Here is a 14,540-nt window from a genome sequence, read left to right on the forward strand (position 1 = left end):
CAAAATTTATGAATCAGAAAATAAGAATCATCAACTTTAAAAAAATTTTATTACATGTGACTTAATCTTGAAACCACAAATCCTTCACATTTGTCCCACCTTTCCCTTGTTGGCCCTTTAGCACCCGAGCCTGGGATGGATAATAACTGAGGGACTGGTGGAGTAGCGATGTCAGAGGAACACAACCCAGACATTTTGCAAGGAGCTCCTCAGCTGCTAGAAAGAACATTCCATTGTGACCAGTCAATAATTTATTTGATGCCATTATTATTAATAATCACGAACACATGAATTTTCCTCATTAGGAAAAAAATGGAACAATCTACTATTTTAGAAATGTTTCTAGAGGGACACTTCAAAAATGAGGCCAGATGCAGTCAACATTCTGGAATATTTGAAGTTTATTTGATATAAATAGAGGCCTACAGAAACCCTGCTGACACAAAAGTCACAAGGCACATATAAGTTTATGAATACTGCATTTATTACATTTTAAATGTAATACATGTCAACTTGGTGCTCAAAGACTTGTTTTGGGAACTTGTGGATCTTTACGCATTAACACTATGCTATCAATTTGTGCTCAGCGCCATCCTGGTTTTGAAGGTCATTCAAAGGCTAGCACAGTGCGCCTTTTTTTGTTGCCCACTTATGTGCACGCACAGGAGCTGCCCTGCAGACCGAACATTTGATGTGGCTCACACAATGGATTGACATAGGGCCAAATGTGGTTTGTAAAGGTAAGCACTTTGGAGGCCAGGGATTTAGCTCAGTGGTTTGGCCGCCTGCCTTGAAAGCGCAAGGTCCTGAGTTCTATCCCCAGTACCAAAAAAAAAAGTAAGCACTTTGGGCAGCATAAAAAATACAACTAGAAGTATGGCTAATCTAGTGCTCTCACTGAAAATGGATAATTAGGGGACAGGGATGGTACATCTGAAAGGGACATGGATGCTGACAGTGATGGAGAGAGAGGATCATTTAAGTGTCATGCTGTAAGTGGGATTTGGTAGGGTCCTTGCCAATTGCTGCTGGGAATTTCTGCCGGGAATTATGTCCATACTACTTGAACTGCTACTTCTATTCCTTGCTAAGGTCATCTCTGCTCCTGAGCCCACAGTGTCACGCACATCATCACCTGTCCTTTTCTATGGCTGTTGAAGTCCCTTCTCAGCCCCCAGTTTTTGGCCCTGGTGGGGGTCTTCTCAGCCTTTTGGAACTGGCCAAATCAGCAACATGGTGTGGTTATTCTGTTTGTTTTTTAATCTTATCAACAGCAAGCTTGGTGTGTTGGAGGGATGGTGTAGTAGGGAGGTAATGTGGGACATGTAGGATCACAGGAGCCTGCAGGAGGACTAGAAGGAGAGTTGCAAAGGCTTTCGAAGTGCATGATCAGAGAGAAAGCCTGAAGTGCCCAACTGACAGCTCAACAAGCCTGCTTAGATAGTGCTTTTTCCAACAGGAGAGAATTCGTGACTTCTGTGATCCACCCCCTCCACCTTCCTAAAAAACTACTGCTTGTTCTGTAATAGTCATAAGACAACAGAGCAATATTTACTGTACTTTTGAAGTTATATAAAAATAGCCAATCAGAATATGCTTGATTTCCCTGTTAGCTAGAAACTAAGCCCTACTGCTTCACATTGAGTAATTTGGATGCTAATCACAGCATTTGTCAACATCTTTCTGGAGCCCAGGGAAGGACACCACAATTTGCTCTTGGACTCAGACTGGCCTCGGGGCTACTACTCTTTCAGACACAAATGAAGAACACCAGTTCTCTCCAAATAAAACAAGTGCCTAATTCAATTGCTCCAAATGATAGACCAATATTATAATGTTTTACCTATTTTTCTATTGGGAACCAACAATGGAGTCCTTAACACAGTACAAGTCTATATCATATCAGTTTTAAATTACTTACAAGTGGTACAACCCGATTGACTTAAATATTTATTGACTGAAACTGTTTTTCTTTTCTTTTCTCCTTTCTTTTTCTCTCTTTTGACGGAGAGAGAGAGAGAGTGTGTGTGTGTGTTCCTTTTCTGATGGAGTGTTGAGATCCTTCTTATCCAGCCCCAGGCTCTGTAAGCCCGATCCCCAAATGAGCTGGTCCACTCATTCTCCATTAGAAGTGGGGAGCAGAGAAGGACAGGAAGAGAAGGCTATGGGCAAGATTAGACTTTGGCCAGATTCAAAGGCTGGTTGTTATGATTTTGTACAAACTGGGCAGTTTCTGTTGTTTTTAACCTCACCTTCATTTTCAAAACAGCAGGATTTTGCGCTTCACAGGTGATGTTGTAATGCCACCGATAGATATTGTTATTTAAAGGCATAATAATATGATACTGTAAGCATCTCTGTAGTACTTTACAATTTAGATATGAAATAGATCTCATTATGCTGAATTTTAAATAAAAAATTTAAAAATACAAACTACTTAGGAAACAGTCATATATCCTATGAACTAACTCTTTGGATAAAGAAAAATAATTTTAGCTTTTTATTTTAACTCCAAATGGCCCTGAATCATTACTCTTCAAAGTCCCCAACAGAAAGAAGGCAATGATTATTCCTAATTGCCTGGTGAAGAAAAGCAGCACAAAGGAGTTAAATTACTTTTCTACTGTTATAAGTGACTCATAGAATTATGAAAGAATAATGTCTCCTGGTCTACTTTTTGGTCTTCAAAGCAGAAAACTAGCATAAACTACACAGCAAGTAGGTGTAGTTTCTGTACCCCCCTACTAGCTGAAAGTCAATGAAGATTTCAAATAAGCATTTATTTTAATAGCAAAATCAAAATGTTAATAATAAGCATATCTTTACTTTTATAAAAATTCCCACATGCCATATATATCTTTTTAATGCCAGTAAGTTTTTTATATTCCAATACCAGTTCATAGGTAAATGGAATTATTGTAGGGCTTTCAGAAATTAAGTTGGATATTAGTGTTGTCAGATTGTTCTAGGGCTCTTAAATGTTAAAACATAACAGTCATGGAATGTTAGTTCTTAAATATTTCAATGAATAAAGCAGTTCTCTGTACATATATTATTGCTAAATTTCATTAACAAGTCAGATATGAAGCTCTTATATCCAAGTATGCCAAAAATGATAATGTTAACACGAGAAGGGAAACACAAACATGTTCAAAGATCTACCCATTCTGGAATTTTGAAAAAAATCACTGTTACAGAATAACTATCCAATTAGTAATTGTCTATGTGATTCATCACAAGAATAAACATCAGAAAATCAAAGGCTCTTATAAGTCTAAAAACTCAGTATTTAAATAATACTTTGCTTTCTATAATCATGTCAACTTTGATTATGCATTTTATATTGCCAATGAAATTTGGTAATAAAAAGGGAAAGCCTTAATTGAAATGCTTGTAAAATCCTCTTAGTTGGAGGGTTTGTATGAGTTGATTAATTAAGAGACTTTCACAGTTTTCATATTGATTGCCTTTGTGTTTCTGAACTTTCTGTCTGTTGCTCACGTGCTCAGTAAAAGTAAGAAATCCTGGATGTAACAAGATGTAGGATTTCTCACACAGGTTTGTACTTTGATAAAATGAGTGTTTTCCCCTCCCTTTTTGGTGTATATCTCTGTTCTTGCATTTTGTAGAATGAAATAGGATTTTAAATGTTAGTATTTTTGTCTCAATGTCATAATTTCAGCAGATATTTTTAGGAGAAAAAAATCTAGCTTTTATTTTAATTTTTAATGAACCGTTAAAAACACCCATTTTACTAGTCAGAAGGAGACGTTACCATTTTCAGTTTTAGATTTCCATACAAGAAAATATTAAAGAAATAAGAATTTCCTGTCTATACTGGGGCGTTGAAGTACATTGGTCCTATGATTTTCCATGATCCTGAGAGAGAAAAAGGGTTGAAATATGAGAGCTCAATGCACTTAATAGCAAATTTAAATATTTTTCTACAGTATTACTAAAAAAGTATCGTGCAATTTTGTGCAACAAGTCACATTTCAAAATGGTGAAAATAAATTTGGTCTTTGGTATTTTTGATTATTAGCCTTTCCTCTTCTGACTCAAAATGTAGGATATGATAAGACAGCATAAGTAAATATTTAGTGTTGCTGTAAGATAAACTAAATTTTTGGATGTCATCATAAGATGAACTTACAAATTTTCTAGTTTGTTTGTTAAGGAATTTTCCCCCTGTACCAGGACGAGATACTTCTCTCTTCTTTTGAACATTTCAGCATATTTGTCCAGCATTATTTTTTCATTCTCTTTTATCCCCGGGGCTCTCAATGTTTAAATAGCTCTCTCCCATGTAAAGCTTTGCACCAGTATCGATCAGCCTAGGCTAGAAGTTACTATGAGGCATTTTCAATAATCAGCCCAGCTGTTCAGAGAGCTTCTTGAATAAAACCCTTAGGTAAACAGCATAATGCACTGAGAACTCTGCCAGCAACCAGACCTTCCTACAATCTCAAGGATTGCTACTAATGCTTCACCAAACAAAGAACTTAATTCTGATTTTAACAATGGAGGCTATGGGGCAATTCAAACAAATCCCACCTTTGATTCATATATGCAGAGACTGTAGGGGGCTCCCCCCAAACATGCTTACATATCTGATTAATTCCAAAGCACTGTGTGTCAAGTAAACCATATTCACAGAGCCCAAAAAGCAACTGTATTCAAGGCAACTTTCTAGTATTACCACTTTACTCCTTAATCCTCCCATTCAAATTTATGTTTACTTTCTTAGATCTTTTAGACCTATTATATTATCTAACTTTACGTAATATGTAACATATAACACAGAAACATGTAATTATGCAGTGATAATTTCTTTACTTTTTAATTTTATCTTTCCTTAAGAATTAAATGCTAAGAAAAAGACTTTGACATAGCAGTCCTAATTCTGATTTCCTGTTGATATGCAGCAAGAAGTCTTAAAAGAAGCACTGAAAAAACTAAATCTACATAAAAAAGAAAAACAGCATTAGGTCTCCAAGAAGGGCAAGCCAGAATTGTTCACACCCTTCCATGGGGGAAGAATAAACATCATAAAAGTAAATAGTACTTCGAAATAGATGCCGTCCATGATATCTGGTCATTTTAGAAAAGGAAAACAATACCAAGTAAAAGTTAGCCATAAACAATTTCTACTGTGTCTACTGAAACTGTTCAAAAAGACTTTCAGGTCATTTTTAAAGTTAAATTAAACATATTTATCTGGTTAAGGCTATCCTGAGATATAGTGAGTAGAGGCCTCTAGGTACTGGAAAAATAGAGCAGTCTTCTGATAAATAAGAAATGTGAAATATTTCTTCATGTTAATGACCCCACCCCAAATTCTCTATCCATGAGAATAAATCTGAATGGCCTTGTTTTATTGTTGGTTGCCTTTTGCTTTGTAATAGTTGTTTTTTATTTACTTTGGGAGAAAAAATACTGGACTTCAACATCTAGTCTATACCAATTACACCCTGTAGCAACACATCAAAGAACAAAAGACAGTCTACCATTGATGATGTTAATCTATTTGAAAAGGTGGGACTCTACTTGCCACTCTCTCCACCCTAATACACTGCCCGATGACTGAAGAAAATTAATGTGCAATTACAATAGGAATAAATATTAATATTAAGTAATAGTGATTGCAATTGAGTATCCTTACAGAAATTCCTGATATTAAAAAACATCAACATCAAACACACAAGTTGGATAGCTCTACATTCTTCATCTACAGAATGCATATACATATATATAAAGCCTTATCATATCGAGGAGATGTTTGTAGTGAAAAATGCCTGGCCAATACCTTATCCATCCATGAAGGAATCTGCGCACAGTTTCAGCCTACTGTGAATGAGCAGAGTGATCCGCCTGCCCCTCAAGTCTCTCTCCCTGGCAGTGTCTCATCCTTGTCTCAGCCTAGCACTGCTGACAGCTCACATCCTTACCTTGTGTAATTCTCCAAATTTCTTTTGAGATCTTCATTCATTGTCATGGTTTTTAAATACCATTTTTAAATATACTTCATCTGTTAACCTGTTCCAAGTTTTATTTCTTATTTCCTATTACATGTTGGATATTTCACCCTGGTGGTCTCACCAGTCCCTTAAACTTAGCAGGTTCAAAATAAAAACCTTGTTATATGCCTCTTCCCATTAGTTAAGAGTGGGCAAATCAGGCCGGGGATTTAGCTCAGTGGTGCCACCGCCTGCCTCACAAGTGCAAGGTCCTGAGTTCAATCCCTGGTACAAAAAAAAAAAAAAAAAAAAGAGTGGGCAAATCAAGGAAGGGTCTCCTGGGGTTGATCGTTTCAATTCATTTTGAATCTTCCTTTTTTGTTTCTCATTTTGAACCAGTCATCAGGTCTTCTCAAATCTTTCTTTGAAATAGCTATTGTATCTGTTCCATTCCTACTACAGAAATCTCTGACACAGATTAGTATAAGTCTCCTAATAGGTCTCCCTGTCTCCATTGTCTACAACCACCAATATAGACCTTGATTGCTTGATTTTCCTAAACTCTTCCTAGATTGCCACCCTGGCCATGCTTGCCAGGACAAATCCAAGCCCTGAGCCAGTGTTCAGGGCCTTTCAGAATTTACACCTAAATACTTTCCAGGCTTCTCTTCTAATTCTCTCTGGGATATATGCCAGGTTCCAATCTGGCTTCTCAGCCTTGGTGCCTATGGATACTTTGGGCTGGATAATTGTCTGTTGGGTGGAAGGTTCTGTCTTGTGCATGGAAGTATGATTTGCAGCATTCTTGGGCTCCACCAGTGAGATGCCAGTGGTTGGTCTTCTCTCTCAGACTAACAACCAAAAATGTCTGCAGACACTATTAAATGGCTCTTGGGGGAAAAAAGTCAGCCTCAGCTGAGAATCACTTCTTTGGTTACATAGTACTTGGCCATCTCTAAGCCTCCCTCTACCGACATGATTCTCTGTCTGAATACAATGCCTTTAACAGTCTCCACCCCTTAATAATCCTGCTCATCATTCCTAGTCCAGGAAGACCACATTCTGTCTTGTTTCAACAGTTTCATCTGCATCAGAGCAAAAGCTGCTTGAAAGCAGAAACTGTGTCATTCTTTATTCCCCCCGAGTAATTACCAAGCTCATATCACGAATGAAGGTACTTTTAGGCCCTGCTTTCTAAACTTTGCAGGTATGGGTAACAAGACTGCAGTAACAACTGTGGCGAGTATCTTAAGACACTCATAGACTTAGCTCCTGCAACATTCAGTGCTCTGCTACCTGCCTAATTTAAGGGGTAAGGAAGACACAGAACAAATTTTGACCATTTCTTCTAAGGTTCACCCCTATAAACAAGCAGTCAGACTGTGCAGGAGGCAAGGGATTACAAGTTGATGGCAAACTTTATGAAAAGCAGACAAAAGCAGCGTGAGAAGGCTTAAATGCCTTTTGGAACATGGCAGGGATATAAAAAAGTCATAGGAAAGTTTACAATAAAGAAAAGAATGTGGAAGAGTGAGAGTCAAAAAAAGTAATTACATAGAAGCTTTTTAAACAGCCTGTCTAATGGAGATGTTGAGTGACAAAGACAAACAGCTTGCCAAGCTACCTGGTTCCAAGGACATAAATCTGAGAAAGTGGCAACTCTTTAGAAAGGGCAGATCACATTTAATTTTTAAAAGAAAACATGAGGAGTGTGTGTGTGTGTGTGTGTGTGTGTGTGTGTGTGTGTGTGTATAGTTACTGGAAAGGAATGGTATGATATTGATAAACTTTGGAGAAAAGAACCATCTGTATTATCAAGTGACTTAGAACTCGAGGCACAATCCAAAGCAAGAATTAAATAGCAAAGCATAGCGTAGTCAACACCATATGAAGGGTGCCTTCAGGGCAACACACACTGCTGCTGGAGCACGAACCAAAAAATAGACAGTCAGGGTCTCAAAAGACATGAGTCACCCAGAGGGTCTCTGTAGGACCAGTCTAGTTTCTCAGCCTTGAACCGAAGGTCTTGCCATAGGCAAGTAAAACACTGCTATTCAACAAAGTCAATTCCAAATGCATAAGTTAACGAAGCATTTTCTCATAGAATAAAGACTGAGGAGAAATAAAGTCTGAGTAATGAAAATAAGGGTGCAACAAAACTTTTTAAGTGGCCAATCTTGCATAATTATTTCCAACAAAAAAAGAAAGAAGAGTACCACAGCCCACCACTCTAGAGAAAAAGTATCTGGATATACTGCTCAAAAAGGAAGCCTGAAAGAACCTTTATTTTCTAAGTAACTGATTCTTTTGTTAACTAATGGTATATTCTGGAGTGAGTCCTGTATTTTTTGGCCTTCAGTCAATTTGATCATTCCTTTCAAATAATTTAATTGATTTAACTGCTAAGTGCAAATTCTTATGCCCACAAAATCAGAGAAGAACTGGAAGATCCATGAACAGGGTTAAAATGGGAGAAGCATTTACTGAAGTTTGCCTAAAGAATTCAGGTAACTTTCTTAGTACACATCTATATGATCCCTACCTTCTCTGGGTTGGAATCATACTTTCTGGGGCAATGTCCTTTTCATTACCGCTATTTCCCTCCACTCTTCTTTGACTTCCTTTTAGATTCCTTGAGTAATCTGTTGTGTAGTCCCCACCCTTGTGTTTTGTTTGCTGTCTCTCTTTGATGTTCAAAGATCAAGTATCCTTTCTTAGCAGGTAGTGTGGGATCCTACTTCAAGTCATTTGCTGGCCTACGGTGGTCAGAAAATGGCAGTCACAACCTTCTCGACATGCTTAGTGAGAAAACAACTCTTATGTGTAAAACAGAGTATTCAGATGTTTCTTGAGCTTTAAAGCAGAATTAATGAATAGGGCTTAGCACAGTGCCCAGCCTGTAGGGAGAGCTCACACACGTGAGCCACTTTTCCTTCTACTATGAGAGTAACATATCCAGAACCTATTACAGACTCTGGATGCTGCAGAAGACCTAGAAAGTAACTCATCCCCATCAGACCTCCTTTTATAATAAATATTTCTCAATGTCCTTTGACTATGTTAAAGTTCAGAGCTAATACAATCTATAAAAAAAACCTAATTTTTTTTTGGTACCAGGGATCTAACTTAGGTCCTTGCACTTGCAAGGCAGGAGGAGGAACCACTGACCTAAATCCCCAGACCAAAAAAACCTAATTTTTAAAGATTCAATATAAAGCCCTAGCTGCAATATAAAGAAAAACATAAAGTGAGTCACGCGGAAGACGCCGAATCACCCCCCTGCAGACAGGCAGGTCTGCCCACACCCTCCCGAGGTCCTGAGTCGCGCGGAAAACGACGAATCATCCCGCTGCAGACAGGCAGCCACCTGGTTCCACACTACAAAGACGCAGAGGACATCAGACAGACCACCAGACCAAGGTACTGAGTCCCGCTGCCCTCGGCCCAGGGGTAGGGGCTTTTGAGCTGCCGTCCCACTGCTCCTGGTCCAGAGGAAGGGGCTTCCCGGTCACCATCCCCTCCCGCTGCTCCCAGCCCACAGGAAAGGGCTTTCGGGTCACCATCCCTACCTCTGCTCCAGGCCCCTGTCCCACCTCGCCCAGCTCAGAGGAGGTAATCCATGCAGGTGTTAACAGCCCCCCGCCCCGTAAATAAGTCTCAAAACCAGACTTCCAGATCACCTACAGCAACCCCAAAGGGAAATGAGATGGAACACTCTGATACTCAACCACCTGGACCTACTGAACTGGCAACAAAAGGGGATCTGGAAAAAATGAAATCAGAAATAATTTCTCAGATAACAGGAGAAATTGTGCCCCTAGTGCAAGACATGATTAATAAATCTAGAGAGGAGCTCAGGAACATGATGCAATCCCAACATAAGAAACAAATGGAATCCATAAAACAGATGCAAATAGATTTCCAGGACATGAAAAACTCCAATGAAAGTCTGCACAGCAGAATGAGCCAATGTGAGGACAGAATTTCAGATATAGAAGATAAGGTTGCAACTAGTGACCAGGAAAAGAAAAATTGCTTCAAAAGTATAAGGGAACATGAGAAATCAATCCAGCAGCTGCTAGATGATGCAAAGAAGAATAACATAAGACTGATTGGGCTCAATGAAGAAACAGGACAGAGTGGAGATGACATAAAAAAAAATCTCTTCACAGAAATAATGGCAGAAAACTTCCCAAGCAGGGGGAAAGAGCTTGACATACAGATAAGTGAGGCATATAGGACTCCAAATAGCCTTGATCAAAAAAAATCTACACATAGGCATATAATTGGTAAGATTCCAGAAACACAGCAGAAGAACAAAGTTCTACAAGCAGTCAGAGAAAAGAAACAAATCACTACAAAGGAAAGCCCATCAGAATCACAGCAGACTTCTCAACACAAACCATCAAGGCAAGAAGAGCTTGGAGTGACATATTCCAAGCCCTGAAAGAAAACAGCCTCAAACCCTGATTGATGTACCCTGCAAAACTATCTTTCAAAATTGATGGAGAAATAAGATACTTTCATGACAAAGAGCACCTTAGGAACTTCATGAATACCAAACCAGCACTCCAAAGAATTTTACACAATATCCTAGGAACAGACATTGAGGATCACAACCCCAGGAACCAAAGCAGAAGGAACCCATCTGGCATGACAAGAAATTAAATGTAAAGGGGGAGAACCCAACAAAAGGAAAAAAGTCATGGCAATGACAAGTCAATACGTTTCAGTTATAACCATCAATGTTAATGGTCTCAATTCACCAATCAAAAGAAATAGACTGGCAGAATGGGTCAAGAAGGAAAATCCAACAATATGCTGTATACAAGAAACACAATTCAAAAGGAAACTCATAGACTGAAAGCTAAAGTGTGGAAAACAATACTCCATGCAACAGGAACCTGAAAAAAAGCAGGAGTAGCTATCCTCTTTGCAGATCAAGTAGATTTCAAACCAACACTGACTAAGAGAGACGAAGGACACTGCATCCTTGTAAAGGGAAGAATCCAAGAGGAAGAGATGACAATTATAAATATCTATGCACCAAACACTAGTGCACCCAACTATATAAAACAAATACTAACGGACATGAAAAGTCATATATGCACTAATACAATTGTAGTGGGGGACCTCAACACCCCACTGTCACAAATAGATAGATCAACTAGACTAAAAATAAGTAATGAAATACTAGAACTCAACTGAACTCTTGAACAAATGAACTTAACAGATGTTTACAGAGTCTTCCACCCCACAAAATCAGAATACACATTCTTCTCAGCTGCACATGGGTCATTCTCAAAAATAGACCACATACTCACACACAGAACATGTTTAAGTAAGTGCAAAGGAATTGAAGTTATCCCCTGTATATTATCAGACCATAGTGTGATGAAATTGGAGATCCATAGCAAAAGAAATTCAAAAAATTTCATAAGCACGTGGAAATTGAACAACACACTTCTGAATAACCAATGGGTCACAGAGGAAATTAAAGAAGAAATCAGACAGTTCCTTCAATTAAATGACAATGACAATACAACATATCGGAATCTATGGGACACAATAAAAGCAGTCTTAGGAGGGAAATTCATAGCAGTGAATACACATATTAGGAAAACAGAACGAGCCCAATTAAACAACCTGATGCTGAACCTCAAGCTTCTAGAAAAAGAAGAGCAGGACAACCCCAAAGCTCATACAAGGGAGGAAATTATAAAGATCAGAGGAGGAATCAATGCAATGGAGACTAAGAGAACGATACAAAAAAATCAATGAAGCCAAGAGTTGGTTCTTCAAAAGAATCAACAAAATTGACAAACCTTTAGCCAGCCTTGTCAGAAAAAGGAAAGAAAAGGCCCAAATCCATGCAATTAGGAATGAAAAGGGTGAAATGACAACAGACTCAGCAGAAATACAGAGGATCATCAATACCTACTTCCAGAACCTATATGCCAATAAGACGGACAACAGAGAAGAAATGGACAGATTCCTAGATACATATGAATTACCAAAGTTGAATGAAGAAGACCTAAAAACTCTGAACAACCCAATATCAACCAGTGAAATTGAAAATGTAATTAAAAACTTATCAACTAAGAAAAGCCCGGGCCCTGATGGCTTCACTGCTGAATTCTACAAGACATTTAGAGAGGAACTGCTGCCACTACTGTTTAAACTCTTCAATGAAATTGAAAGGGAAGCAATACTCCCAAATTCATTCCTGGAAGCAAGCATCACCTTGATCCCCAAAGCAGAGAAAGACCTAACCGAAAAGCAGAACTATAGGTCAATCTTACTAATGAACATAGATGCAAAACTCCTTAATAAGATAATGGCAAACAGAATGCAGAAGATCATCAAGAAGATCATACACCCTGATCAAGTGGGATTCATCCCAGGGATGCAGGGATGGTTCAATATATGAAAATCAATCAATGGAATACACTATATCAATAGAGCCAAGGACAAAAACCATATGATTATCTCCATAGACGCAGAAAAAGCATTTGACAAAATCCAACATGCACTTATGATAAAAACCCTACAAAAAACTGGAATAGATGGTCTCTACCTCAAAGTGATAGAAGCCATCTATGAAAAACCAACAGCCAATATCATAATAAATGGTCAAAAACTGAAATCCTTCACACTCAAATCAGGAACAAGACAAGGATGTCCACTATCACCACTCTTGTTCAATATAGTTCTGGAAACATTAGCCACAGCAATTAGACAAGAGAAAGAAATAAAAGGAATAAAGATAGGTAATGAAGAAGTCAAGCTGTCATTCTTTGCAGATGACATGATACTCTATATAGAAGACCCCAAGAACTCCACCAAAAGTCTTCTAGACTTAATAATAAAATTCAGTCAAGTAGCTAGTTGCAAGGTCAACACACAAAAATCAATAGCTTTCCTCTACACGAATGACAAATTCACTGAGAGAGAAATAGGACAAATAATTCCTTTCACAATAGCATCCAAAAAACTGAAATCCCTAGGAATCAACCTAACAAAAGAAATCAAAGACCTCTTCTCTGAAAACTATGGCACTCTGAAAAGAGAGACTGAAGATGATATCAGAAAATGGACAGACATCCCCTGCTCCTGGGTAGGAAGGATTAATATAGTGAAAATGGCCATACTTCCAAAACTGCTATATAGATTTAATGCAATTCCAATTGAGATCCCAGCAGCATACTTCATAGACCTTGAGAAAACAATCCAAAAATTCATTTGGAACAAGAAGAGACCCAGAACAGCAAAAGCAATTCTAGGTAACAGAGACATGGCCGGGGGTATCACAATCCCCAACCTGCAACTCTACTACAAAGCTACTGTGATAAAAACAGCATGGTCCTGGCAAAGAAACAGACCTGAGGACCAGTGGAACAGATTAGAAGATGCAGAAACAACGCCAGACACACTCAGCCATCTCATCTTCGATAAAGGAGCCAAACACCCTCACTGGAGGAAAGATAGCCTCTTTAATAAATGGTGCTGGAAAAAGTGGGCTTCAACTTGCCAAAGATTAAAACTAGACTGGTATCTCTCACCATGCACTCAACTAAAATCAAAATGGATTAAAGATCTAAATATTAAAATAGAAACTCTGAACCAGTTGGAACAGAGGTTAGGTAGAACCCTTGAAGCCATCGGTGTAGGAAAAGATTTTATGAACAAAACCTCAGTTGCCCGTGAAGTAGCACAAACAATCAACAAATGGGATCTCTTCTTATTAAAAGGCTTCTGCACAGCAAGAGAAACCACCAGCAGTGTGAAGAGACAACCCACAATGTGGGAAAATATCTTCACCTGCTCTTCCTCAGACAAAGGTCTACTATCTCGAATCTATAAAGAACTTAAAAAGATCAGACCTCCCAAACTTAAAGACCCAATCGAAAAATGGGCATCTGAAATGAACAGACATTTCTCACACAAAGAAGTAGAAATAGCAAATAAATACATGAAAAAATGTTCAACATCACTGGTCATTCGAGAGATGCAAATGAAAACAACAGTGAGATTCCACCTCACTCCAGAAAGAATGGCTGCTATATGAAATTAACCAATAAGAAATGCTGGTGGGGCTGTGGGGAAAGAGGAACCCTGCTCCACTGTTGGTGGGAGTGTAGACTGGTGCAAGCACTGTGGAAATCAGTATGGAAATACCTCAAAGAACTAGGACTGGAAGTCCCATTTGACCCCGCTATTCCACTGCTGGGGATCGTCCCCAAAGAGTTAAAAGAATCATACCACAGTGATATATGTGTGCCCATGTTCATAGCAGCACAGTTTGTAATAACTAAAACTTGGAAATAGCCCAAATGCCCATCAACTGGAGACTGGATAAAGAAAATGTGGTTTTTTTATAAAATGAAGTACTACTCAGCCATAAAAAATGAGAAATTAGAGACATGTATAGCTAAGTGGATGCACATTGAGGCCATACTCTTAAGTGAAATAAATAGGACACACATGTGTAAATACCGAATAGTTTCTCTGGTGTGAGAAACTGGAAGTGTAAATAAGGACTAAAATGTATAACAGGTAATGTGAAATAGGAAGAAAAGGGGC

The 14,540-nt window shown here is 38.5% G+C and overlaps 1 protein-coding gene across 25 annotated transcripts in view; it reads right to left on the minus strand.

Moving 5' to 3' along the window:
• Vti1a (vesicle transport through interaction with t-SNAREs 1A) overlaps positions 1-14,540 on the minus strand; it is a 416,873-nt gene that overhangs the window by 221,935 nt on the left and 180,398 nt on the right. The window contains exon 7 of one of the 25 annotated variants that reach the window (XM_087185708.1): positions 3,743-3,879. The exons of 23 other annotated variants lie outside the window; for them this stretch is intronic. In XM_087185708.1, coding sequence (XP_087041834.1) covers positions 3,833-3,879 — 47 coding nt within the window. In that variant the 3' untranslated portion in view covers positions 3,743-3,832. Of the gene's footprint in view, positions 1-3,742; positions 3,880-14,540 lie in introns of those variants that run through there. One more of the 25 variants, XM_087185711.1, reaches the window with a different exon arrangement.

Source organism: Heterocephalus glaber, unplaced genomic scaffold (genome assembly GCF_053883595.1).
Source record: "Heterocephalus glaber isolate CG9 unplaced genomic scaffold, H.glaber_assembly_v1.0 deba00001497, whole genome shotgun sequence".
NCBI lineage: Eukaryota > Metazoa > Chordata > Mammalia > Rodentia > Bathyergidae > Heterocephalus > Heterocephalus glaber.